The sequence below is a fragment of the Oncorhynchus clarkii genome, chromosome 5 (assembly GCF_045791955.1).
Source record: "Oncorhynchus clarkii lewisi isolate Uvic-CL-2024 chromosome 5, UVic_Ocla_1.0, whole genome shotgun sequence".
Classification (NCBI taxonomy): Eukaryota; Metazoa; Chordata; class Actinopteri; order Salmoniformes; family Salmonidae; genus Oncorhynchus; species Oncorhynchus clarkii.
In genome coordinates this window covers 65399642-65426883 of record NC_092151.1, presented here as the reverse complement: position 1 = coordinate 65426883, position 27242 = coordinate 65399642, and the positions used below count along the sequence as shown (strand labels likewise).

Here is a 27242-nt window from a genome sequence, read left to right as displayed (position 1 = left end):
CCCAGACTAGAGGTCGACCGATTAATCGGCATGGCCGATTAATTAGGGACGATTTCAAGTTTTCATAACAATCGGTAATCAGCATTTTTGGACGCCGATTACATTGCTCTCCACGAGGAAACTGCATGGCAGGCTGACCACCTGTTACGCGAGTGCATTAATGAGCCAAGGTAAGTTGCTAGCTAGCATTAAACGTATCTTATAAAAAACAATCAATCTCAACATAATCACTAGTTAACTACACATGGTTGATGATATTACTAGTTTAACTTGTCCTGCGTTGCATATAATCTATGCGGTGCCTGTTAATTTATCATCGAATTACAGACTACTTTGCCAAACGGGGGATGATTTAACAAGCGCATTTGTGTAAATGCAGTCGTTGCACCAATGTACCTAACCATAAACATCAATGCCTTTCTTAAAATCAATACACAAGTATATTTTTTTTAATCCTGCATATTTAGTTAAATTTAGTTAAATTTATGTTAGCAGGCAATATTAACTATGGAAATTGTGTCACTTCTCTTGCATTCTGTGCAAGCAGTGCGAACTGTGTGAAGACTATTTCTTCCTAACAAAGACCGTAATTAATTTGCCAGAATTGTACATAATTATGACATAACATTGAAGGTTGTGCAATGTAACAGCAATATTTAGACTTAGGAATGCCACCCGTTCGATAAAATACGGAACGGTTCCGTATTTCACTGAAAGAATAAACGTTTTGTTTTCGAAATGATAGTTTCCGGATTTAACCATAGATAAGTTTCAGATCCATGGATGACTGGAGCAACCCATGTCATGACGAAAGATTCAAAAAGAACAAATCTAGATTCATAATGACACAGTTTAAAGCGACGATGCAGACATATCTCTCCTCCTCCGTCAGTGCCAGAATGATGAACTCAGAATGCAAATACTCAGCCGATTCAAGGTGAAACCCCTGATAAGCTTACTTTCCTGTAAATGCAATATGACATTTTTTTTCAGTCCGTGTCTCACTTCAAAGAACTTACTTTTAATCTGTCCTCTCCAACCCTCCCCTGGCTTGCTCATACTGAGAAAGAGAGAGATGTGAGCAGGGTAGGAATTCCCTGGTTTGCACCCATGCTGACAGACTGACTGAAGACTGAAAGTCATGTTCTGCGAGCAGGTTGAGGCGCAGACACTGCAGACTTCAGCTGAGACCACCACCACGGTTAAGTTGTCAGGCCGCCAGCGTGGGAACAAGACAAATGCTTCAGCCTGACATTGAAACTGACAACCCTGCCAGCCCGGTTCTGATCACAGGTGTGCTAGTAGGGCTCTTTGAAACAAAGACAGGCAGTCATACATTAGCTACATTGATTGGTGCAGCATAACAGAAAATGACACAGGGGAGTCACGTCTCAAAATCAATAGTGTTTCAACACGTTCTGCTTTCCCTCTCCCCAGCTCTCTTTCTCCCTCTCACTCTCTCTCTCCCAGCTCCTTCTCTCTCTTTCCCAGCTCCCTCTCTCTCTTTCCCAGCTCCTTCTCTCTTTTTCCTAGCTCCCTCTCTCTCTTTCCCAGCTCCCTCTCTCTTTCCCAGCTCTCCCTCTGTCTTTCCCAGCTCCCTCTCTCTCTTTCCCAGCTCCTTCTCTCCCTCTCTCTCTTTCCTGGCTCTCTCTCAGCTCTCTGTCTCTCTCTCTCAGCTCTCTGTCTCTCTCTCTCAGCTCTCTGTCTCTCTCTCTCTCAGCTCTCTCTCTCTCTCTCTCAGCTCTCTCTCTCTCGCTGATAGACAGTGTGTTTATCTTGGTTCGTTGTCTAGGCTACAGAGTAGACTATATATACTACAAACTATGACTACAAAGACAATATATGATCAATGATCCATTTGTTGTTCATTAAATTGGATCATAGATTAATGATTTTGTGTCGCCACATGGCTCAGAACAGCATGATTGGTCAGGTGTCCTCAGTCATGCATTGCTGAATCTCACAGCAGAGCAAAAAGTTTGAGCTCTGACCTTGTTAAGCACAAAACAATGGGCCTTCGATTTATAGGATCAAAATGCCCAAGCCCCCTTGACCTTCAGAATATGTGCGTTCTCATAGACTCCCATAGCCTCCTATTGACTCTACAGTCCCAGGCCTGAGAGACCCTGACCTCCACACTAAGCTCTGCTTCAGCCCCAACTCAATGGCCAGGTCAGACAGGGCATGACCTCGGGACTAAAACGATTTGAGGCCATGCACACTGACATTGAGAGAGCATCGCCAGGGGCCACTCCACATTATGACACGGCTGACATGAATAACTTTCAAGTTTTATTAGTGGTATGTACGGGATACACATGGTATACAGTACACCATCCAACTAAATGCTTACTTGCAGGTTCCTTCGCGACAACGCAACAACAATAAGAAATAATAAAAGATAAGAATATGAACATAAAGTAAATGGATCAGTAGAATAGAAAACATTTTAGCATTAGTATAATACAGGAAGGCACAATTTATAGTCCAACATTTACACGTGTTTTGGGGAATTGGTGGGCAAGTGTTTAAATTGTGCAGTATTTAGTTGTAATGTGCTTGTAGCATGAATGTTTGTGTAGTGTGTGTGTGTTTGGATTAGTGTATATCTGTGTGTATATCTCTGTGTGTGTGTGTTTGTGTGTGTGTGTGTGTGTGTGTGTGTGTGTGTGTGTGTGTGTGTGTGTGTGTGTGTGTGTGTGTGTGTGTGTGTGTGTGCTAAGGTGTGGAGAATCAGTGCAGGTGGTCAGTCCAGTTCAAGTGTTCAGCAGTCTGATGGCTTGTAAATAGAAACTGTCTCTGAGCCAGTTGGTATCAGACCTCATCCATGGGTCTTTGATGATGCTGCGGGCCTTCCTCAGGCACTGTTTCAAATAGATGCCCCGGATGGGTGGGGACACGGTCCAAGTGATGTATTGGGCCATCTTCACCACCCGCTGGAGGGCCTTGCGGTCGTGGTCCCATTCCCGCACCAGGTCAGGATGCTCTCGATGGTGCAGCAGTAGTATTTGGAGAGGACCGGGATGGCTTTGTTTTGCTGACGTAGAGGATGATGCCACCAAAAGCGTCGCACGACATCCATCGAAACTCGCATCGGACTAACAAACCGGTTACTGGGATCAAATGCACCCTAAAGGACCCATTGAGCGGCTTGAGTCACAGATGCTGTTTTTCACTCAGTAATAATATAAAACCATATGCATGACATCATGACAGAACTTTCTAGTGGTGCTGTTGGATCATTTCCATTCATAGTTCCAGTTTGTTACAGTTGGACACATAAAATGGGTTTTATTGGCACTTGATTCAGATGTTTTCCTGGTCTTTCCCTTGCAGTAGATATCAGAAACCACATACCCAATGAACCTACAGACACACAAAAAAGGCCTAGCTAAAAAAAAACATTGTAACCGACTTCATATAACAGCCGGTGGCAAGACTGAAAATTCCAATGCGCCACGGCCCATCGATAACTATCAGAGGGGGCCCATGTAAAGCAGACACTGTGACTGCAGGCATGTGGACACGTCATGCCTCCACACGTGAACATGACAGCAGCAGACCCCATTAGCTCCAGTGACCCAGAGATAGGGTTGATAGGGTTCTTCAACACATACTGTACTCACACAGATACATGTACAGTGGGCTCAGGAAAAACACACCTTTAGATACAATATATACACAAAAGTATGTGGCCACCCCTTCAAATTAGTGGATAAGGCTATTTCAGCCACACCCGTTACTGACAGGTGTATAAAATCGACATGCAATCTCCGTAGACAAACATTGGCAGTAGAATGGTCTTACTGAAGAGCTCAGTGACTTTCAACGTGGCATCGTCATAGGATGCCATCTTTCCAACAAGTCATCTTTGCTCTACTAGAGCTGCCTCAGTCAAATGTAAGTGCTGTTATTGTGAAATGGAAACATCTAGGGGCAACAAAGGCTCAGCCGCTGAAGTTGTAGGCCACACAAGCTCACAGAACGGGACCTCCGAGTGCTGAAGTGCGTAGCGTGTAAAAATGGTCTGTCCTCGTTTGCAAAACTCACCGAGTTCCAAACTGACTCTGGAAGCAACGTCAGCACAATAACTGTTTGTTGGGGAGCTTCATGAAATGGGTTTCCATGGCCGAACAGCCACACACAAGCCTAAGATCACCATACACAATGCCAAGCGTCGGCTGGAGTGTTGTAAAGCTCACCTCCATTGGGCTCTGGAGCAGTAGAAACACGTTCTCTGGAGTGATAATTCACGCTTCACCATCTGGCAGTCCAAAGGACGAATCTGGGTTTGGCGGATACCAGGAGAATGCTACCTGCCCCAATGCATAGTGCCAACTGTAAAGTTTGGTGGAGGAGGAGGAATAATGGTCTGGGGCTGTTTTTCATGGCTCGGTCTAGGCCCCTTAGTTCCAGTGAAGGGAAATCTTAACCCTACAGCATACAATGACTACTAGACAATTCTGCTTCCAACTTTGTAGCAACAGTTTGGGGAAGGTCCTTTCCTGTTTCAGCATGACAATGCCCCCGTGCACAAAGCGAGGCCCATACAGAAATGGTTTGTCAAGATCGGTGTGGAAGAACTTGACTGTTCGACTGCGAGCCAGGCCTAATCGCCCAACATCAGTGCTTGACCTCACTAATGCTCTTGTGGCTGAATGGAAGCAAGTCCCCACAGCAATGTTCCAACATCTAGTGGAAAGCCTTCCCAGAGGAGTGGAGGCTTTTATAGCAGCAAAGGGGGGACCAACTCCATATTGATGTCCATGATATTGGAACGAGATGTTCGACAAGCAGTTGTCCACATTTGGTCATGTAGTGTAGCCTAGTGTAAAAACTGCTTGTTTTACTTCATTTGAAAACTTTATCTAATCTGGTATCTTCAGAATACTATTCTTATTAGCTAGAGTTTTTAGTTAAGCACAGACTACTGGTGTGACCTGTTGTAGTAGCTATATGGCTTATAGTTTTCAATCATGTTGATAGCATGGATCTGGTAAGCAACAGCACAATGGTGAGATCATTTGACTGTCATCTCATTCTAATCTCATCCCAATACATTTATTTATCCATTATTTCACCAGGTAAGTTGACTGAGAACACGGTCTCATTTGCAGCAACGACCTGGGGAATAGTTACAGGGGAGAGGAGGGGGATGAATGAGCCAATTGTAAACTGGGGATTATTAGGTGACCGTGATGGTTTGAGGGCCAGATTGGGAATTTAGCCAGGACACCGGGGTTAACAACACTACTCTTACGATAAGTGCCATGGGCTCTTTAATGACCTCAGGGAGTCAGGACACCCGTTTAACATCCCATCCAAAAGACAGCACCCTACACAGGGCAGTGTCCCCAATCACTGCCCTGGGGTATTGGGATATTTTTGTAGACCAGAGGAAAGAGTGCCTCCTACTGGCCCTCCAACACCACTTCCAGCAGCATCTGGTCTCCCATCCAGGAACTGACCAGGACCAACCCTGCTTAGCTTCAGAAGCAAGCCAGCAGTGGTATGCAGGGTGGTATGCTGCTGGCATACATAAAAAGGACAGTCTCTGAAAACTATTTCCATTCCAGCTGTTTCTACATTACAATAGTCTTTACTTAAGTGGAGACAGATTACAAAATGTTTTCATGGAATTCTGACGTCCTTTTGAAAACTGCACCATTTCAAAGCATGTACGCCTCTGTGAGAGAGAAACAATGCCATTTTGTAAACTAGACAATTCCTTTTTAGGCTACACTCACAGTCTGAGTCATCATGTTTAGGTTTTTACATGTGAAGGCGCACCATGTACACAATCATTAAGTCATCGTACAGTGAAAGTACCGTATGCACTAGATAGAACACAGGCCCCCTAGACTTCATGCAAATACAACGGAACATGACTATACATACTAACATATTGATGTCCCAATTACGGTACACTGTGCATGAAAAGTAGAACATGGAGTCTTGGAGAGGCATCTGCAAAATGGCATAAAGCGCACCACAGGGAACCCTGTGATAAACTACTCACAGCTGGATTAATAATGGATGTTTATAACGCTGCTAAACACAACAAAACTATTTGGGAAAGCAGACAACAGCTATTTAAAACCCGCCTGTGTAATGAGTGTGCCAATGCAGGCTCAGACAACACTAAGCCCAGAACGGTCCTCCTCCCAGCTCGACGGAGAAGAACCCACACAAGACAGGGAAATAAACTGACTGCGGTGATGAGCAGACCACAGACACACAGGTGACAGGTCTTCCAGTTTCTACAGAAGATGTTCATTTATTGTAGTGTCATAAAGAAATCATATTTGATACTATGTAAGGTGATTTATGATTAGAATGAGGGGGGAAAAAGGGACCGAGGCTGATTATGCCTGAGGAGCTAGGGGGTTTCAGTAGCCTTCCTGGCCTGCGGTTGACTGGTCCGTCTCCTCTCCACCCCTGTCCTCTACACCTCTTTAATCACATTAATTGAATTTGGGTTCAGCTCTCTACTGTGACAGCACAGTTCTAATCCTGGAGAATCCAGGGAAAAATAACTAGGTCTTCCTTCTCTCTCTATGTCTTTTTCGCCACTCCTCTATGTCAGGGGAACCGCAGATCCGAGAGAGAGCGAGAGACCCAAATCAAATTAAATCTACTTTCAAATGGGATGAATAATTGATCAGTCAAAAAGAGGAGGCTATGGAGCCTTTCAATAATTTAAAGTCAGAAGTGAATTTCAAGACTGGCTGACAGTTATCCGTCCCAGTCTGAAGCTTTCTTTATCAAGATGGGTTAAGTCATATGGTTTTTAAAAGCAACTGTGAGAGTTTTATTGAAGCTCTAACAAAATGAGTTGCCGTCAAGAGAATGTAGTTCCATGAGTGCTAGCAACACTTGCAGCCTCTGCGCTGTCAATCTGGTTGAGGGGCAGGTATAAGGTGTTTAACATTTGAGTCATTTAGCAGACGCTCTTAACCAGAGCAACTTGCAGCAGTGACTTCATACATGTTCATACTTTTTTCATACTGGTCCCCAATGGGAATCGCACCCACAACCCTGGCATCACAAGCGCCATGCTCTACCAACTGAGCCACACGGGACACATACAAACATATTTTACTCTACTAACATCTCTAATGAGAAAAATGTCATGGACGGATAAGCTGTTTGGTGCCAGAAGCACAACCGTTCACAAAATGTTTAGCCTCTTTAAAAGTATGTCTGTAGCAACTCTGTTAAGGTGCTGTAATATTCAGTAAACATATGAGAACTTGCATACGTGGATCGATGTCTTGAACAACCAGTTAGATTTCCTATGATCATAAATACAGTTGTCCTAAGTTGCCCTGACCTCTTTGTCCCTCTTAACAGCCAGGATGTTCTGGCCAAAAGCCTCAAGGCATTACATAAATAGAGGGAAATAGAGAATTACAATAGTATTACTGTGCTTTTCTAGTTGATTAAAGCACATAAAAGCAGTGGTTTAAAGTACTTAGGTAAAAATAGTTTAAGTACTACTTATGTTGTTTTTTGGGGTATCTGTACATTACTTTACTATTTTCCCTGACATCCAAAAGTACTCGTTACATTTTGAATGCTTAACAGGACAGGAAAATGATCCAATTCACACACTTATCAAGAGAACATCCCTGGTCATCCCTACTGCCTCTGATCTGGCAGACTCACTAAACACGAATGCCTCTTTTGTAAATTATGTCTGACTGTTGCAGTGTGCCCCTGGCTATTCTTGAAAAACAAAAACATTTAATGGTGCCATCTGGTTTGCTTAATATAAGGAATCTTAAATGATTTATACTTTTACTTTTGATACCTAAGTATATTTAAAACCAAATACTTTTAGATTTTTACTCAAGTAGTATTTGACTGGGTGACTTTCACTGGAGTCATTTTCTATTAACATATCTTTACTTTTACTCAACTATGACAACTGGGTACTTTTTCCACCACTGCATCAAAGTACGTTGTTGTTTTCCATACTGGTCATTGAATGATTCAAATAGAGAAATGCTGGAGGCTTACGTGGCTGATTAAAAGAAACGACAATTTGTGTCTATTCATAGAAATTGATTGAATAGATAAACATGGTTCTATATCTCAGAGGGCACAACAGAAGGATCAGCTTAAAAACAAAATATAATTAGGACCAGCTTGGCAATGGATAAATGTCTGTTGACTTTCCGCTAAAAGTTTTCCAGATTAAACTAACTCTGACCCAAATTGGAAGAGCTTTACGTCTGCCGCGCCATTCTAGGTAAAATAACTGAGTGACCTGATCATGACGGGCCAACAGCAATCCCCTATCTCTGTCTCTTTCTCTCCATCTCCATCTCAGTCTTTCTCTCTCTCTGTCTCTCCCTCGCTCTGTTGCTGGGTGATTTCTCAAGCAGCAGTAAATCCTGACAGTGATGTCCCTAGCGCCTCTCTCCCTAACAGTTACATTCAATTACATAACATACTAGCGGGCTAATCTCCCTAATCCCTGTCGTGCCACAACAGGGCACCGCTCTGAGCCTTGAACAAAGCCTGTTCTTTAAGCTCCCTTCCTCCTCCATAAGTGTTTAGAGGAAGAAAACCCTGCCCTGAGAGCTGTGCTGGAGCCATCAGGCCTTGTGCTGCCACTCAGTGAGATGTGGGCTGACTGCTCCTTGAAGATCAACCCACTGAGCCTCACTGTGGCTGAATCCCACTCTGGTAATGAGGTTTGCTTTTTATTGAGTCTTCAATTGACCTGCTTGTTCCCTAGTCTCAAGTATCATTTTGTAACTGGAATCTCCCAGTGATATTGAAACAGCGTCAGTAACACATGTTCAGAATCATCATTTCATAATATGCTAACTTAAAATATGACACAAAATGCACACCATTTCTCTGAGGAAGTGAGGAAGCTAAATGCTTTGTTTCAATATTTTCCCACTGAAACGTTAAATATGTATTCTATTTCCTGTAGACTGAGTGTTCTCAGAACAGCTCAAATGAAACCGTTTACTGTACTTCACCATCGGTTCATTGATGTCATAACATTCAACCTTTACTTAGCCAGGTTACAGTATTGAGAACGTATTCTTTTTTTCCATACGAGTTCCATTAGACAGCCTCCTCTACAGCTTCCAACAACCTTGACAATGTTTATCAATAAACATCACACCGCCTCAGAGTGCAGTTATGTGGCAACCATCAGGGCTGAAGGAAAAGGAAATTCTCATGTGCAATATTGCCTGTTGAGATAAGACTGGGTGAGAGCGATATTCCTGTCCTACTTCTGCAGCCGAACGGTGCTGGAGTCATATTAGGTCACAGCAGAATGGCCAAATGTTGACGTGTCCTCATGGTTCCCAGCTCGTTGCCAAGCCTCCTAATTCACAGGGAGCCCTGTCTGGGCTTGTGACACACACACCTCTGAAGGGGCCTGCAGTCTTTCTGCTTCTCTCTCCCTCTCTCTCCTTCTTTAGGGCTCAATACAATCGGTTTTATTTTTTCCCCAAAATAAAAAATGTTCCCCCTGTTTTTTTGGCGGGGATTCCTCTCTCAAAATCACACGTTTTTAATAAAAAGACAACAACATCGTGTGTTCTAAGTCCACGACAATGCTTAAACCACATCAGGAGATCACTTTTGAGGTCTGGGAAAAATCTAAGAAATTTGTATCATTGGGTGTAGATACCCTATAATTCAGTGCGTACCAGAAGACAGTTAACATTATTAGCATGATTGCTAACGGCTACACAAAGTGGTAGACAAACATGCACACACAGACAGAGGCATTCCCACACTGCCGCTGTAGAAAGCTGAAGGAAAATAAGAATCACTGATGAATTTTGTTCATGTCTTATGATAATCTGTTGCAAATTACTGAATTAATACATTTAGTAGATTTCCAACTTGGTTCAATACATTTTTTTATATTGTTGAACTCCGTTTTAAAGTCTGTATTCCCGTGATGCCGTCCGCGTTCTCCGCATCGCGGATTTTATCGGGCCCTCCTCCCTCGGATGTAATTTCTGACAACTCTTAAGCCCGTCGATATATGTTGCACAGTGTGAGAGCGCCGGGAAGACGAGGAATACACTCACAGTGTCATCTAAAGTGAAGAGAAAAGAGAGTGAGCAGGATGCTCATAAACCCTTTGAATAAAGAGACCCAGCATGAATAGCTGCACTGTGCTCTGTCCTCAGTTTTTCTACTCTGCTCTGCTTGGTGGGAGAGCGGTTGTAAGTGAACGGTTCATGCAAAAAAAATGAAGTCCACAATAAAAGAGGGAGAACACAAAACTTGCTGAACATGGTTTATCCCCCAGCAGCTTTGCAAGTAGAGATCCATTCAGGCACAGGGTAAAGCCCCCAATCATATCCCAACCTCTTGCCAGCCCAGGCCCAAGCACTGTCCTCACAGGTATCCTAGGTCACCGCCCCTTGAGAGTACACCCCCCACCCACCCTCCTGTTCCCCCCACTATTAGCATGGCACACCGGATGAAAGGGTGAACTTATTTCCCACACAAAGAAATCCCTCTACAGGGGGACAATGACAAACATGACTGTGTTGTAGATTTCCTCATTAGGTCAACTGTCATGGAAACGTTGACATGCACTTAAAAAATATCCTTTCATCAAAAATTCTGATCATCACCACCATCATCAGATCTTCTGAAACATCAATATCATACAATTCCCTCAATAATTCACTTTGGTTTGCCCTAATTTTGGAGAGGAGCTTCCTAAATGAATTCACCTCATGTCTGGGACCAGTGCCGTGTGGAGTATGTGAGCCAAGGAGGGTTGAGTTCCAGCAGCCCGGCAGCAGCCAGCTAGCAGGAGTCCCACGGGACTGTCTCTATCTCCGTACTTCCTGCAAATCTCTACACTGAGCAGCCTCTGCTTTGACAGTGATATATGATGTGCCTAAATACTCGCACATTGTCTGCATTCACTGCCACAGTGAAGTTATTGCTGCTGAATAGGTCTTTGTGAGTTATTATTTTTCTTATGCAATTAAGTCAAGCCTGTGTGACTAGGAAACCCTGTTTTGACTGAGTGAAACTAAAACATGGGAGTAAAACCAACCACAGGCACGGAGCAGTTTCTAAGCATTTCAGGTTCCTGCTAAACCAAATAATTCAACAGAAGGGATCTGTCATTCCTTTCTAAATTCCACCGTTAGGTCAAAGTAACAATGAACAATGCGTGTGGTTTTGAACCTGCAGAACAGTGTCAGTTTCCTTTACGGTAAATGTTTTATGCTTCTGATTCTGCTAAAGAAACATAGGAATGATTTTTGTTCTGGTTATTACAGGCCGACTATTAAGCAGTGTGAAACTGTACCTCGGTGGACTGGGCTCCAACTCTTCCCACTACTGTAATGAAATCACAAATGACCTGCAACGAGGATGGAATATCAGATCTGGGCATCTCAATAGAGGGCAGGATAGTTCCTTGTCACTTGTCCAACAGGAACATAATGGACACAAGAGAGCCTGCTGCAGAGGGCACCACCATACAGTACAACACACATCCCACCAGTACTGTACTGTAGGTCTGCTGGTGGACTGGGAGAAACCCACAGAGCCCACTGGGCTCCTGCTGCAGAAGTACAGTACCTGCAGTGTCCATGACCTGGATGAGATGACATGATGGGCTATGGATCAGGCTTGAAGAGAGGCTGTTCTACTGTCTGCATTAGTCAGAGCTGAACCCAGCTAGGAGAGACGGAGGGACAAAGAACAAGCCTGTTTTCCACTGTGACAAGCATCACTAGTGTTTCAATTGAGTATGTTCTTAGAGACATGCATTTTGAAATATGCCAATAAACTGTGTTGCATTAATTCAATCTTAATTTGAGGTGGTAATATAGTACCCGTATTAATATTAAGGATATAAACAAAGTGGTGGACAAGTCACATGCGGCTGTCTCACACTGAGCCAAAATATTTTGAATTTCAGCTCCAGGAGGGAAAAAAACTCAAGCCATACAAAATATGCATGATTGACCTCCTGAGAGCACCTGCAGCAGAGCAGTGAGCAGTGCGAATGTTTGCTCTCCCTCAGCGGCAGTTGTGCATGAATGGGTCCCAATCACAGAACACAGCATTATCTCCTCGCTAACCGTTCCTCTCTACAGCCTTAAACAACAGAACCATCTCCACACACTGCTACATGTATGCCGTTCTTTTACAGTACAGTACACAGGAGAAGTGGTGTTAAAGTGATCATGATCGCCCTGCCACCCCGCACCAGCACCTCTGCCACACACACACACACACACACACACACACACACACACACACACACACACACACACACACACACACACACACACACACACACACACACACAAACACACACACACACACACACACACACACAATTATCAAAGGCAAACAGAGCCAAGATCCTGAATGCCCTTTCTATCCCTATGTGTTGAGCCTTCAAAATAAGAACTTGTCATGTGCCAGAGTATTCCTGATAAACAATTCATATCACTGTCGGATCAATATACACTACGTGGCGTACAGCCTCACACAAAGACAACCTGAAGCTATGATGAGATGAGCAAAATCCTTCAGAAAATATTTCCCATTTTACGAGCTCTATGGTACATTTAAGGATAAGGTTTGGTGGACGTTAGAAAGCGTAATTGAATGGTTAAAAAATCAGGAATTCAGTCAGGTGCATAAAAAGCCTACATAACAAGGCAACATAACAAGGCTACATTGGCACCAGCAGCGGACCAAGGTTAGATTCACAGATATTTTGAAAAACCCAGTGCTGTGCCACGGCAGCAGTATATTTTTAATATCCCTCCAGTTGGACCATTTCAAAAAGCGTCTCCAGCAGCACTCTGTGTTGCCAAGAACGAAGGTTCATCTCACATCGACCTAATACTGAGCCTCAAACCCCGTAACTCTGAAACAAACTGCCTGCCTTCACAAGCTTTCATCCACTTCCAAAACACATACACAGACAGTAAACACAGTAAAGACCATGTCTCTCCATTTCCAGAGCTTTGCCCATGTGGGAACACGATAATAGATATTATATATCTTTCAGACAAATACAAACAAATAAAAACAACTGAATAGGAATAGGGAACAGAGCTGTGAGCTGAAGTGTAGCCTGTTTGTTTGTGTTTGTAATTCCTTCTATCTAATAGCACTTCAGAGACTAGCCTAGATGTAGTTGTTCTATCTGGCTCCCGTAGGCCAGGTCTGGGCCAGGAGTTTTGCAGGCCAAGGCATCCACTATAAGCATCATTCCACAAGAGAGACATTGCCAACCTGGCTAAACTGTCACAGAGAGCTAGCAACACCCTGGTCTGGCCAATGTGACAAGTGAAAAGCCCAGAAAGCTTCCTCAGTTTCTAATCTCCCCTGGCTGCCGGTGAGAGGAGGTTGCATATTCAGATGGAATTTAAACAAGGTATCATACTGTAAATATTAAAAAATGTTCCTCACCATGCTCCCTGCCGAGGAACCTGGGTGTGATATGAAATGCAGCCAACCTTCCACAGACATCTGCAGCGACGGACACATGGAGTCCCAGCCTCTATGCCAAGAGTCCTGAGGTTTTATAACTGCAGGCACTTTTTAGGGTCCCCCCTCCCACTTTCCCTAGTGACAATCAGGCAGTCACCGGGATCAACACATGAAGGCAGTTGCTCCACTTAAGATCCGTCCCATTTTTCCACTTCTTGACATTAATAAATAAAGACTTTAAAAAAAGTAGAAGACCCCCCCCCCCCCACCCACCCACCAACACTCCAGAGAAGCCAATAATCAAAATAAACTTAATTAGCATGTTGATTGGCACACGCAGGCAGACAGCGACCATCATCAGTGCATCTGATGAGCCGTGCAGAGGAACAGCATGTCAGGGACTGCCCCTCAGGACACAGAGGAAAAGTGGGGCAAGAATTTCTGCTCCAAAAGAACTCTCCCCACCCCCACTCTAGCAATGATTGCTTCAGAGAGGACCAGTCACTACCCAGCAGGGGTTCTGTTGGAAACTGTTGGGTTTGAGAGAGCAGCAAGCACCACTCAAAACACAATGTGTCCAACCATGGAGAGCATTTCAGCATTAGTTAAAGAAGGGCCTGCTCTGTCTGCTAGGCCCAGAACAACTGTTACACACAAAAACAGTTATTCCTGAGACTGGGCTTAAAAAGTACTGGGGAGGAAACCTAAACTTTTATAACATGCTTATGCAACACAGGCACTGATCGCACAAAAGCAAAACTATTATGCAGGACGGATGAATGGAAACAACTTTGCAAACGACAAGTACAGCAGGGACAAAAAGAAAGGCCTGTGTTGAGTAAGAGAACAATCATGAGATTTAGATTTCACATCCATTACAACAAAACACAGGGCGGGTGAGTGAATTCTGGGTGATTTTAACATGGTGAAATGGTTTGAATGTGTAGCGGGTCAGCTCAGGCTTGGATTGGCCCGACGCTGGTCTCTCTCGTGGGCACTAATTGCAGCTCTAATGGAATGAATCGATGACAAATGGGGGCAGGAGAGCACACTTACAGCACAGTGGGATTTGAGATCTCCAGCAGACATCAGAGTGTGTTGGCAAACATGCCCCAAACTGTGTCTGCTCAGGCTTACAAAGCGGCAGTCTCAGATTGACAGATAATATAAACTGACACGCTTCAAAGAACTCTATCTTGAAAATGTTTGCCTTCAAAAAACAAAAGGTGGGTCATAATTTAATGTTATTCATGATCATGTGATTCAGCATAATACATTTATATATCTACATTTGTCAAAAATAACAGAAAAATTGTCATCCATGAATTCCACATATATTTTTACCAAGCATTAAACCCCTGCCTACTCATGTTTTGCTCTACTCCCTCTCAAAATATATATTTGACTCTATATCTGTTTTTGTATGCAGCTGTAGGAATACCCTGGTGTGACTGTCACTTTGTAGCTGAGGGCATGCACTTAGTCATGACAAGATTTATTGACCATACTGATGCTAACTTGGGGTTATGCCCCTTAAAACCCACTGCCACAAGCAGGGAAACCTGCTGAAAATAATTTGCTAAACAGTGGTTTAGGGGTCAGCAAAAACTCAGTCAGGCCATTAAGAATCGTTTATGATTAAGAATCGCTTATGAATTCAAGGAAATGAAACTCTGAAGTAAAGAAAAAAATCTTCTTCTTGGAAAAGTTAGCAGAACATTTGAATCTTGCGATCTGCATTTCACAGCTACAGAGAGGAGAATAAGCTAAAAAGGAATAATGTGTAATAACCTGTGTTGTGCGTTAGCAGTGCCACAACCCTTCAGGTTGCCAGCAGAGCCAGAGCCGCAGCAGCGTTGTCTGGCTCGCCCTGCCTCCCTCCCTCGCTCTCTCCCAGCCTCCCCTCTCTCTCCCTGCCTCCCTCCCTCGCTCTCTCCCAGCCTCCCCTCTCTCTCCCTGCCTCCCTCCCTCGCTCTCTCCCAGCCTCCCCTCTCTCTCCCTGCCTCAGACAGCCAGCAGACCAGAGGCCTCATGCAAGCCTGGTCCGGCCCTTCACCTCCTGTTGGCCTGCGACAGCTACAGTACAGTGCAGCAGCACACTGTGGAGCTCAGCCTGGCTCACTCCAGCTATCAGACCCTGTCAAAATCAACACCAGGAAAAGGTGCAACTTGAGCTGGGCACAAGAGCAGCTTTCCTCCTCTCAGGTGGAGGCTCACGGCTCAGAAATTAGCATGGCAAAGTGCCTCAACTCCAACTTTAGAAAACTATAGTGGAGTGCGTTTTTGTAAACAAACATTTCTTCCCTCATTTAGAACAGGGCTACTAGTGGTCAGAATTCAGAAGTTTCAGGTGTTTACAAATTAAAATACACAGGAATTTATGAATTACTTGTGCATTCCAACTCAATGAAAGGAGCCGATCGCCGCTGTTTTAAAAGGAACTGCTTTCTTAACGTGAATGTAAATACTACGAAGAGCACTGATATTCTACTACCATAAAACAAGTCTGAATTCACCATTGTTCAAAACTTTTAAAGATGTGCATATGAGCAATTCAACAAACCAGCTGGCTGCATAAACTAGGAGTTAAAACTACAAATCCTACATAATTACTCAACTTTATTACTTTTCACGTCAAAATTGGTTTAGCATCTTAATTATTTCATTTGGATAATCTCAATGAATAAACCATAGGTGCATAGGCTCATTTTAACAAATCATAATTATATACTGTATATTTCAGTAAAAATATAATGTCACTATCTGAGACATCAATAAAGTCTTATAAAAAAATAAACTGCCAAAGGTATTATTTAGTTTGAACTGCTACAATTCATATAAGGCAACTCCAAAAGCACACTAATAATACAACTGTCACCAGTATTATTACAAAGTTCAGTTACAATACTATTGAAATATACATTCAGTAAAACATATGGAACCTGTTGCATACAGCAACATGAGTAATTGTTTCTAATATTATTTCTTCTCCTTCAGAAACCCTCCTTCAGAATAACAGTTTAGAACCATGCAACAATGTGTCTGTTTATTTTTTAAGAAAAGTACAATTTCCTCTGTAATTAAAACAAATCTTTGAACAGGGCTATACAATCCATTGCAGATCCCAAAGCCAAAGTAAATATGGCAGTTGTGCCCATCTGAATTGCCACATCAAGTATCATATTCAATATACAGTATGCTGCCTTTTACTGAAAATCGACCTTAAAACACCCTTTGTCTTTGCTTGAGTTCTGCCAACTGGCAAAAAAACCCAAGCTCTTCCCTGGATTCCTCTTGCAGTGCATTTATTAACGGAAACTAAAGCACTATTTATGTCTTCAGCTATAAAAACAAGGTATATAGATTTTTTATCACGTTATTTTATGTGAATTAAGTTAAGTGTAATTCCATTTGAAAATAAAAAAAAACATTTGAATTTTACTGGTGAACTACATAGGTCTCTATGAAGACTTTATGGCTATGACTTATCATGTGTAAATGGATTCTAAAGACTATCAATAAATGGAAGAAAGTTTTTTCATATCTAGATCATTTTAACCAAGTGAAACACATCCACCTACAGACTGAAACAGGTTCCTCAAATCTAACCATGGACTATTATAGGCCTACCTAGCAAGGTCATAGGCTACGTGGTTTCTCTCATGTAGGCCAGGCTGTCCCTTTCTTTAGATATGACTTCTCTCTAAGTTTTACATTCAAAGTGTATGAAATATTATCTCCTAAATTACAACTCAATTAAATGTTAATTGCATACTAGATGAAAAATACATTTTCTTCAACTAGATGCCAAAAAATGTTGTGTGTCAACCTGACTCAAAATAGGCCTAATCCTAATGCATGAAGTAAAAACAAAAGATTCCTCAACATCAGGTAAGAAATGTGCCTTTGACTTGCTCAATCATAAATGTTCTAAATAAATATCCTGACAGCAGACTGGGATAGCTGTTCTAAATAAATATCCTGACAGCAGACTGTGATAGCTGTTCTAAATAAATATCCTGACAGCAGACTGGGGTAGCTGTTCTAAATAAATATCCTGACAGCAGACTGTGATAGCTGTTCTAAATAAATATCCTGACAGCAGACTGTGATAGTTGTTCTAAATAAATATCCTGATAGCAGGCTGGGATAGCTGTTCTAAATAAATATCCTGACAGCAGACTGTGATAGCTGTTCTAAATAAATATCCTGATAGCAGACTGTGATAGCTGTTCTAAATAAATATCCTGACAGCAGACTGTGATAGCTGTTCTAAATAAATATCCTGACAGCAGACTGTGATAGCTGTTCTAAATAAATATCCTGATAGCAGGCTGGGATAGCTGTTCTAAATAAATATCCTGACAGCAGACTGTGATAGCTGTTCTAAATAAATATCCTGACAGCAGACTGTGATAGCTGTTCTAAATAAATATCCTGATAGCAGGCTGTGATAGCTGTTCTAAATAAATATCCTGATAGCAGACTGTGTTAGCTGTTCTAAATAAATATCCTGACAGCAGACTGGGATAGCTGTTCTAAATAAATATCCTGACAGCAGACTGTGATAGCTGTTCTAAATAAATATCCTGACAGCAGACTGTGATAGCTGTTCTAAATAAATATCCTGACAGCAGACTGGGATAGCTGTTCTAAATAAATATCCTGACAGCAGACTGTGATAGCTGTTCTAAATAAATATCCTGACAGCAGACTGGGATAGCTGTTCTAAATAAATATCCTGACAGCAGACTGTGATAGCTGTTCTAAATAAATATCCTGATAGCAGACTGTGATAGCTGTTCTAAATAAATATCCTGATAGCAGACTGTGATAGCTGTTCTAAATAAATATCCTGATAGCAGACTGTGATAGCTGTTCTAAATAAATATCCTGATAGCAGACTGTGATAGCTGTTCTAAATAAACAGATAGACTATTTGGATACACAACTTTCCGCACTCCAAAATGTCACAAAACGCTTTAAGTGCACACTACTCCATGACACAGGTAAAGAACACACACACACACACACACACACACACACACACACACACACACACACACACACACACACACACACACACACACACACACACACACACACACACACACACACACACACACACACACACACACTATTTACAATGATTCTAAGCATTTAAATAATTAATCAGGACATCATTACTGAGTCGAAGTGCTCCAGGCCTGACCACAGTTCTTGGGGTGGTTTGTTGTCCCTCCTTAACTCAAAAGAGAGTGGGATACTTTGTGGAAAACTCTCCATACACAGGGTCGATAGCCTAACTTTTTCTGATACTTTAAGATTAAGAATTCTGATACTTTTGGCATGCACAGCTTGCCATCATGAGTCTTCATCGATCACAGCAAATTAATTAAATGTTATTTTAGCCATACACTTCTCCAAAGTTAACAAACTTCATGAAAAGCTGGGACAAAAAAAAAATCTGCTTTAAACATGAGTCAGCATAATGCTATTGAGTAAGCAGTGATAACAAAAAGACTGAAGTTAATATAGGCTGAGAGACTCCACGTCTCCTTACCGACTGTGCCAACACTCATCCCGCCCTTTTCTAAACTGAAATATCATCTGCATTTCATAGCCACGTTCATTCAGTCAATACAGAAGCTCATGCATAATAACTCCCCAAAAAGTAAGGAAGCGGAAGAATTTACCTGAGTAAGACAGAGAGGAGAGTACATCATGATGAAAATGAACTTATATCGACTTGTCAGGTAGCAAAAGACAGACAAGTTAGTGAATCATTCTTTTACAGTTCATCATCATCATCATCACCATAAACGCCTCCACCATCGCCTCAATTGACTTGCAGTTTACGTCCACTAAGGTGTTAGCCCTCCAAAAATGATGACACAGAAGAAAAGTTCAACTTAATAATCCTGAAAAATAAAAAGAGTAACTTTGAATAAAAATTGGGAAAGCTGGGAAATGAAAAGGCTCGGGCAATCTGTTCCATTTAGGAAATGGGGGGAGAAAAAGAATCAAAGAATGACAAAATGAAAAAGAGGGAGGAATGAAATGACGTTATGAAAATAGCCCATCCCCCCAAAAGAACTTAAAGAAGCAGTAACCCTGATTCCCTGTGTCCAGCAATACCCGTTAAATCCACGAAAAACAAAGTAATGCGTTTAGATCATCAGGAGCAACGCTGGAACGGATGGTCAGAAACGAAAATCGCAGAGGACTTTCTCTCACCCAAGCAAGAGCGTACACTCCCTCCCTCGCGAAGCATATCCCAGCATCGAGGACAGCGATGTTGCATGTGCGCTTGTGCCGTTTATTCAAACGTGTCGTTGGCAAATTGCTGCGTAATATCGTACAAATGAACCATTGGAGTGCGTTGATGACAGTCTTGCATCACAGACACAATAGCCTGCACTCCCAAGTGGCCTCTCACGACTAAGTTACAACACGAACTACACTTAATTGAGCTGTTATTACTGTAAATGTAACAGCTTTTCAAAATGTTCAGAATCGATAAACTTCTGATAACGTGGATATTCTAATCATGCAATACCAATTCAGAAAACCAAGCTTCTGAATTCATCATCCGTTATCAGCTGTTTTCTATAATCATGTCACACAGACATCTACACAAACTAATAATAAGCTATAAACGTATGTACGTAAAAGCGCAAAGACGTCAGTGGTGAGCATACAGTTACTTTTCATTGAATTCAGACTTAACCTACTTGTATCCATTTCTACAGTATTGTATTTATTGTCAGATGTGACTTGACCACAAAACAAGTGGTAGGTGTAATGACAATCATATTTGGAGAACTATCCATGAAAGATGATCACATTCTCTCTTTCAACTATATGGATACGTTCTGCTTTTGTAACTATGCACACAAAAAGTTGATTGTAAGGGTGTAAGTATATCCCCATGTCATTACACACAAGAGTACATGGACTCTCCATATGGGCAGACCAGAGAAAAAGGACATACAAACTTTCTTCTTGGTTTACTTTTGAGTGAGTAGACCAGATTATCTCCGGTAAAGCTAAGAAAACTATTCTGAGATCAGTCTGAAGGGACAATGTTGTCTGCATCAATATTGTTTTCACATTGATCTGACAATACCGTGAAGTAATAATTGCATCCAATCCTTTAGCACAAGTTTGTCTATAGCAGTTCGGTGGTGTTGGTGGGTAAATCAACCTTCATGAAGTGAACTGCAGTTCAGACAAAATTGGCCATTTTGTTATCTATGACATCCAAAAATATAACGTCCTGAATATATTTATTTGATATTTCCAAAACGGCGGGCCAAATAAATGATATTGTTTTCACAAAAACTCTAAATATGCCAGTTGAGTGCACTTTCAAAACACTCGCGAGTATGTGTGTTATAACGGCACTCGGACTGTACTGCATCCAGGGACGGAGCACCTCTGTCGGTCTACGGTTCAAATTCAAGCCGGCGCGCCTGAGGCTACGGCCATTTTCTGCTGAACAAACTAAACCCCGCACAGAGTCTATTGGCTTTGAACTTCAACTTGGCCTTCGACGTCCGGTACGGAATCTGCGTTGCCCCACTCAAACTGGCAAAAAAACTAATACATTTCACTACGGGAGAAGTGCCAAAACGCTTTGCAGACGATCTTAATCATTATGCGCTGGTGTAACAAATATACAGTATGTCTGCATTTCTAGCCTTTCCAACGAACGTTCCGCTTGGCTGAAAACCAACAAGAAAATGAGTAGCCCAACTGCTGAGAAACAAAGGAGCAGAACACCAAAATACAGCTCTACGCTATTATCGTAATTGGATTTTACAAAGTGCACACAACTCGTGATCATTCTCGCCTTGCGTCTGTTGGAACATGGACAAATAATGATTAAATTGATTTGTTAACGTACCATTTCAAAGCGAAACTGCCAACCCCCCAGAAAAGTTATAGTTTATGCAGCACCACGGTTCAGCGCCTGGTCATCTCGTTGACGGGTTTCTATTATTATTCCATATCCATTTATCCGCGAACAGAGGTAATCCGTTGTCTTCGGAGGGGAGACTACACCGCACAGAGATCAATTAGAAACGTCCCACGCGAAGTCTGCAGCTTCAACCCCAGCAGAATCCTCGCTACAAGGTACAATAGAACAAAATAAAGATTTTAATATAATAATATTACATCTACGATTTCGGGCAGAAACTGCTAACTGTAAACTGCTTGATGGTGTCGTAATGTATAGTGTTGTTGGTTGTCTATCTTTAAATTACAGAACTGAGTCTTCGGTCTCATTGCTTTGCAGCATTGGACACATAGATGTCCTTAGTTATGATGGTACCAATGCTTCGTATGATCATGGATGTCCTTAAAGACGGCCCGGCCCGAACGATGGGCTAATTAGGAGATCTTACAGTCGTCTCGGAGAAAGAATATATGAACACGAAGGTGGTGTGTGTGTGTGTCTGTGTGCGCGGATGTGTGTGTGCGAGAGAGGAGGGAGTGTGTGTGGCTTAGGGCATTGTATTAGGGTGGCACTTGATGCCGTAGTTCATAAAAAGCAAAAATACAACTATTTACCCACTGTGAGCCGTTATTACAAAACATGTAATCTCTGATAGATGTACAATGAAATTGTCCTTCCTCTCACTGTTCTATGGCAGGTTTCACGTTTGGAACATGGCTATACTTCTCTCTCTCTGTGTGTGTGTGTGTGTGTGTGTGTGTGTGTGTGTGTGTGTGTGTGTGTGTGTGTGTGTGTGATTTCAGAATTACATCCCCAGCTTTTTATTACACTGGTGTAAACAATTCAATTCAATGTATTTCCTGGGAGAGAACCTCATTCATGGTTTAGAAAGCTGTCAAAGTTTCAGGTGTTGTCAAATCTGCCATTGCCTTTTACCCCACTTTGCTCACACACTTTTCAAGAGAGCAGCAGGGAACTTGACCACAGTTGGTTGTGCGTAAATCCTCAAGGAAAATACATCTCAAGTTTGCTATAGCCTACTATTATTAACATTCCAAACAGAAGATGATTTGATAATTTATTAATGAGTAGCCTATTTATAATTAATTCATAGCCTAGTCGTTTTGCTATTGATATTCACTTTCATGAATATAGAAGTATTCTTATAACTTTACTTTTTCACGGAATTAACTCCGCGTCTCCAACTGGTTTCTGCAGCTTCATATTGGAAACGTTAAAAAAAAGTTTACCAATATTCTTCAACAATCACGAAAGTATGTGGCTTATGACATGTTATAACTGAAAACATTTAGGAATGTCATACTTGAGTTTATAAGAGTGACATTCCCAAATAATAACCCAGTGTGTTCACCTGCTTTCTGCGTTTCAATTCATTAGGCCTAAAGCGATTGAAAACTGTAGGCCATGTGCACATTTAAAAACATCATGAAGCAGTTAGAAATTAGTGATAATTGACCTACATAAATATGCATTCTTTAGTTGAAGAATTCGGGTTTTATTGCAATTATATAACTAGGTTCTAAGAGATGTGTAGCTTGCATGCGAGAGACCATTTTTGTCGCTACCTATCTTAAACTGAAATAATTATTTTTAGTACTAGCAATTACATCCCCTTTGTATAGGTAATTACTGGATTATTTTTCTCTTTCGATTTAACTTCACTGTTCAAATGTCAAATGGCCCTTTCATTAGAATCGTAATATAACAATTTGATTAAGAATATTAAGGTCTTATCTGGGGTAGGAACTTGATTACGCAATGGACAATACACCTGTTTGAATTGAAGTCTCAGGTTTGCATTTTAACAGTCAAACGAATCATGCAAAATCCATACAGGAGTATTTAATATGAGACAAAAATCCATTCAGTAGTGAGTGTGAGATTGTGTTTTCTGACTTTGATTGCACCTTTTATTTGCTAATGACGCAATAGCCTAATGTTTGATAGTTAGATCTAAGCCCAAACAAGGCTTTTCATTATGTTCTGTTTTTTGAAAATGCAGGTTTATGCAACTGAAAGCATTCATTTTTATAACATCTACTCATGGGCAAAATATTTTTTAACCCTTCAAATGCTAAAACAAATGTTTTACTTGTTGCTCACTTCTTGGATGACGTTAATAAAAAAAATCAATTGGGGTCCATGCCTTGTGTATTTCACCACAGTGTACTGGGTAGGCCTATTTGAATTGAATATGGCTATTTGTAATTGACGGTTCCAACATGCATTGTACAAGATATTCATGGATTTGATTTTCAAATAACCATAAATGTATCATTTGAAGACTAAATATAAACATTTTTTTCCTAAACTGGTGATATGAGAGGTAAAGTAGGCTATTTATATGAAACAAACAATAATATTTCTAAAATGTCACACTGCTTTGACAATAAACTCAATGTCTTCTAATAACATTTTTGAAGAAGGCTAAATTGAATTTCTCCTGACATGGATTTAAAATACAAAATCACTTCCAGGTTACCAATAATTATGAGGTCTTTTACATTACACTGTAAGATAAATTATATTTTTTTGTTTATTTGTGGTTGGTTGTTGATACTTTTTAGTTCTGAAGTCCAGTAATTGTTCATTCTAAGCCCCTTAGCAGAAGTATTGGAAATGTTATAAAATGTTTATGATAGTTTTGGACAGGACCACAAGAACCTTCATTAAACAGTAAACAAAATTAGAAATACAATTATCTTGTATTGATTAGAAAGCCTCTGGCCAAACAAATGTTCTTGCTTGGAAGAGTTTGTTCAACTCTAGCCTATATGGAATGACATCAGAATAACAAATGCAACAGGTTTTGGCTATAGCTGCATGCGGAAATGTCTAATTAACCATCGGGAAACATTCACTGATCCATGGATGCATGAATCAAAAGAGGAGAAAGAGAAAGTACAATACTGATAACCTCAGCAGAACTACTTGGGATTGGTCACTCTTTTGTTTCTTTTACCTTGGGATTTCTTAAAAAACAGATGTCTGGTAGTTATTTTATGATTTCTAATCTGTAGCCTAAATTATAATGAAATTATTAGAAAATCAAACTGAAGAAATCTTGCAGACAGGATTTAAACATTGCTTTTGTCATTTAGTTTGAATGAGTTTTCAATATGAAACCACGTGGTACAAACGTCATACAATCTCCCGCCATTATGCTATTGTGCATCATAAAGTTGTTTTAAAAATGTAAATTATTGATTTCATAAAGTCGCCCTTGTCAGGCTAATTTATAACTACATCTTCTCATGGTGTAGGCCTGATATAGACTCAATTGTGTGGGTAGTAGGCCTACATAAATATAGCCTAAGGTATCATAAATACTTGATTGGAACATTCCAAAGTATATTTCCTTTATTAATAAAATATGTATGCTACTGAAATCTCAGATTAGGATTTGGCCCATCAGGAGGCATTATACAGATTTTTTTATTTAAAAATAATAATAATTATCATGAAAAGTGAAGAACAAATACACAGTCTTATAAAGCAGAGTGTGGGTCTGTGGGACCACTCACAGTAAAAGACTATGGGTTGGACCAAAAATATAAACGTAACATGTAAAGTGTTGGTCCCATGTTTCATGAGCTGATATTAAAAAAGATCCCAGAATTTGTCCATACACACAAAAAGTTTATTTCTCTCAAATTTTGTGCACAGATTTGTTTACATCCCTGTTAGTGAACATTTCTCCTTGCCAAGATAATCCATCCACCTGACAAGTGTGGCATATCAAGAAAATGATTAAACAGCATGATAATTACACAGGTGCACCTTGTACTGGGGACAATAAAAGGCCACTTTAAAATGTGCCGTTGTGTCACTCAACACAATGCCACAGATGTCTACAATTTTGAGGGAGCATGCAATTGGCATGCTGACTGCAGGAATGCCCACCAGAGCTGTTGGCAGATAATTTAATGTTCATTTCTCTACCATAAGCCGCCTCCAATGCTGTTTTAGAGAATTTGGCAGTACGTCCAACCGGCCTCACAACCTCTGACCACGTGTGTAACCACGCCAGCCCAGGACCACATCCGGCTTCTTCACCCGCGGGATCATTTTGAGACCAGCCACCCGGACAGCTGATGAAACTGAGGAGTATTTCTGTCTGTAATAAAGCTCTTTTGTGGGGAAAACTAATTCTGATTGGCTGGGCCTGGCTCCCCAGTGGGTGGGCCGATGCCCTCCCAGGCTCACCATGTAGGCCGTCATTGTAAATAAGAATTTGTTCTTTAACTGACTTGCCTAGTTAAATATATATATATATTTTTAAATGTTATAAATGGCTGCGCCCCTACCCAGTCATGTGAAATCCATAGATTAAGGCCTAATGAATTTATTTCAATTGAAGGCCCAAAAGATTGCCAAAGACTCCAGTCACCCAAGTCATAGACTGTTCTCTCTGCTACCCGCACGGCAAACGGTACCGGAACGCCAACGCCAACACTACTCACTGTTTATTATCTATGCATAGTCACTTTACCCCTACCTACCTCAACTAACCTGTATCACCGCACATTGCCTTGGTACCGGTACCCCCTGTATATAGCCTCATTATTGTTATTTTATTGTGTTACTTAAATTTTTTTACTTTAGTTTATTTAGTAAATATTTTCTTAACTCTATTTCTTGAACTGCATTGTTGGTTAAGGGCTTGTAAGTAAACATTTCATGGTAAGGAAAACTGTTGTATTTGGTGACAAATACAATTTGATTTGATTTCCTTATATGAACTGTAACTGTATGTTTCATTTATATTTATATTTTTGTTCAGTCTACAGTACGTCATGTTCTGCAACAAATATTGATGTTGGAGAATAGAATCCTCTATCACCTGTAAAAATAGGACTTGACAATGTCAAGCATACATTTGTTAATAGACTCTATTTGCAAGATGCAGAGAGGACATTTTATGAAATCATTAAATGAGAGCAAAACCCCACCTCGATTAAATAGTACATACATTACTCAGTCAAGAACTACTTATGTTACCACTTGCTTACACAATGCAATTCCTGAGATTCATTCACTTATGGTAAAATTAACTTGCAGATTCATGATGTGTCTAACCCACCTTTGGTTATCTGCTCTTCTCATCCATAGGCCACTGAGTTTGGTGGAGTAAGCTGTCTTGGCATGCCATCTGACCTTACCACAGGACTGCTGTGCTGGACCGAGCGGGAAAGACATGATCCCACCGTTCAATGTGAATTGAAGGGTTCCTGTAAAAATCTACAGCTAAAAAGGTGTATTTCCTAAAGACAGAGGAGTGAGAGCCAGGACTCACGCTATGACATCAACTGACAATGAAAATAGTATTTCAAACCTCAAAACTATGACAAGGGCCTTGCATGTCATCTTTACGTAAGTCAACAGGATGCATGCAAAGCATACAGATATGCTGAACTCAATGGAAAAGTGAGTGAAGTGTAATGTTTGACATGAATAAAGGTTCTCCTGAAGAGGGCAGTACCAGAGTGTGTTTCATGGAGTTGCCTGGTAGTCAGTATTCTGTCTCACTGCTTTATGAACCTTACAGTGATGCTCACTTTATAATGGTGAAATTCTAAATGCTATACATCAAAATGATAAGAAACGACACTACATGACCAAAAGTATGTGGACACCTGCTCGAACATCTCATTCCAAAATCATCGGCATTAATATGGAGTTGATCCCCCCTTTGCTGCTATAACAACCAGCCACTCTTCTGGGAAGGCATTCTAGTAGATGTTGGAACATTTCTGCGAGGACTTGCTTCCATTCAGCCACAAGTTCA

At 41.2% G+C, this 27242-nt stretch overlaps 1 protein-coding gene and 1 long non-coding RNA gene across 14 annotated transcripts in view; one reads left to right on the top strand and one right to left on the bottom strand.

The window, feature by feature from the left end:
- LOC139409233 (nuclear factor I/C) overlaps positions 1-21956 on the bottom strand; it is a 118117-nt gene extending 96161 nt beyond the window's left edge. For 5 of the 13 annotated variants that reach the window (XM_071154094.1, XM_071154095.1, XM_071154099.1 and 2 more), the window contains exon 1: positions 21380-21954. In XM_071154094.1, coding sequence (XP_071010195.1) covers positions 21380-21382 — 3 coding nt within the window. In that variant the 5' untranslated portion in view covers positions 21383-21954. Of the gene's footprint in view, positions 1-19166; positions 19914-21379 lie in introns of those variants that run through there. The other 8 variants (XM_071154092.1, XM_071154100.1, XM_071154104.1 and 5 more) reach the window with 6 other exon arrangements.
- On the top strand, positions 21413-26925 carry LOC139409234 (uncharacterized). The gene is made up of 2 exons (XR_011634384.1): positions 21413-21609; positions 26567-26925. It is a non-coding gene; the product is annotated as an uncharacterized lncRNA (long non-coding RNA).
- Positions 26926-27242: the final 317 nt, after the last annotated feature.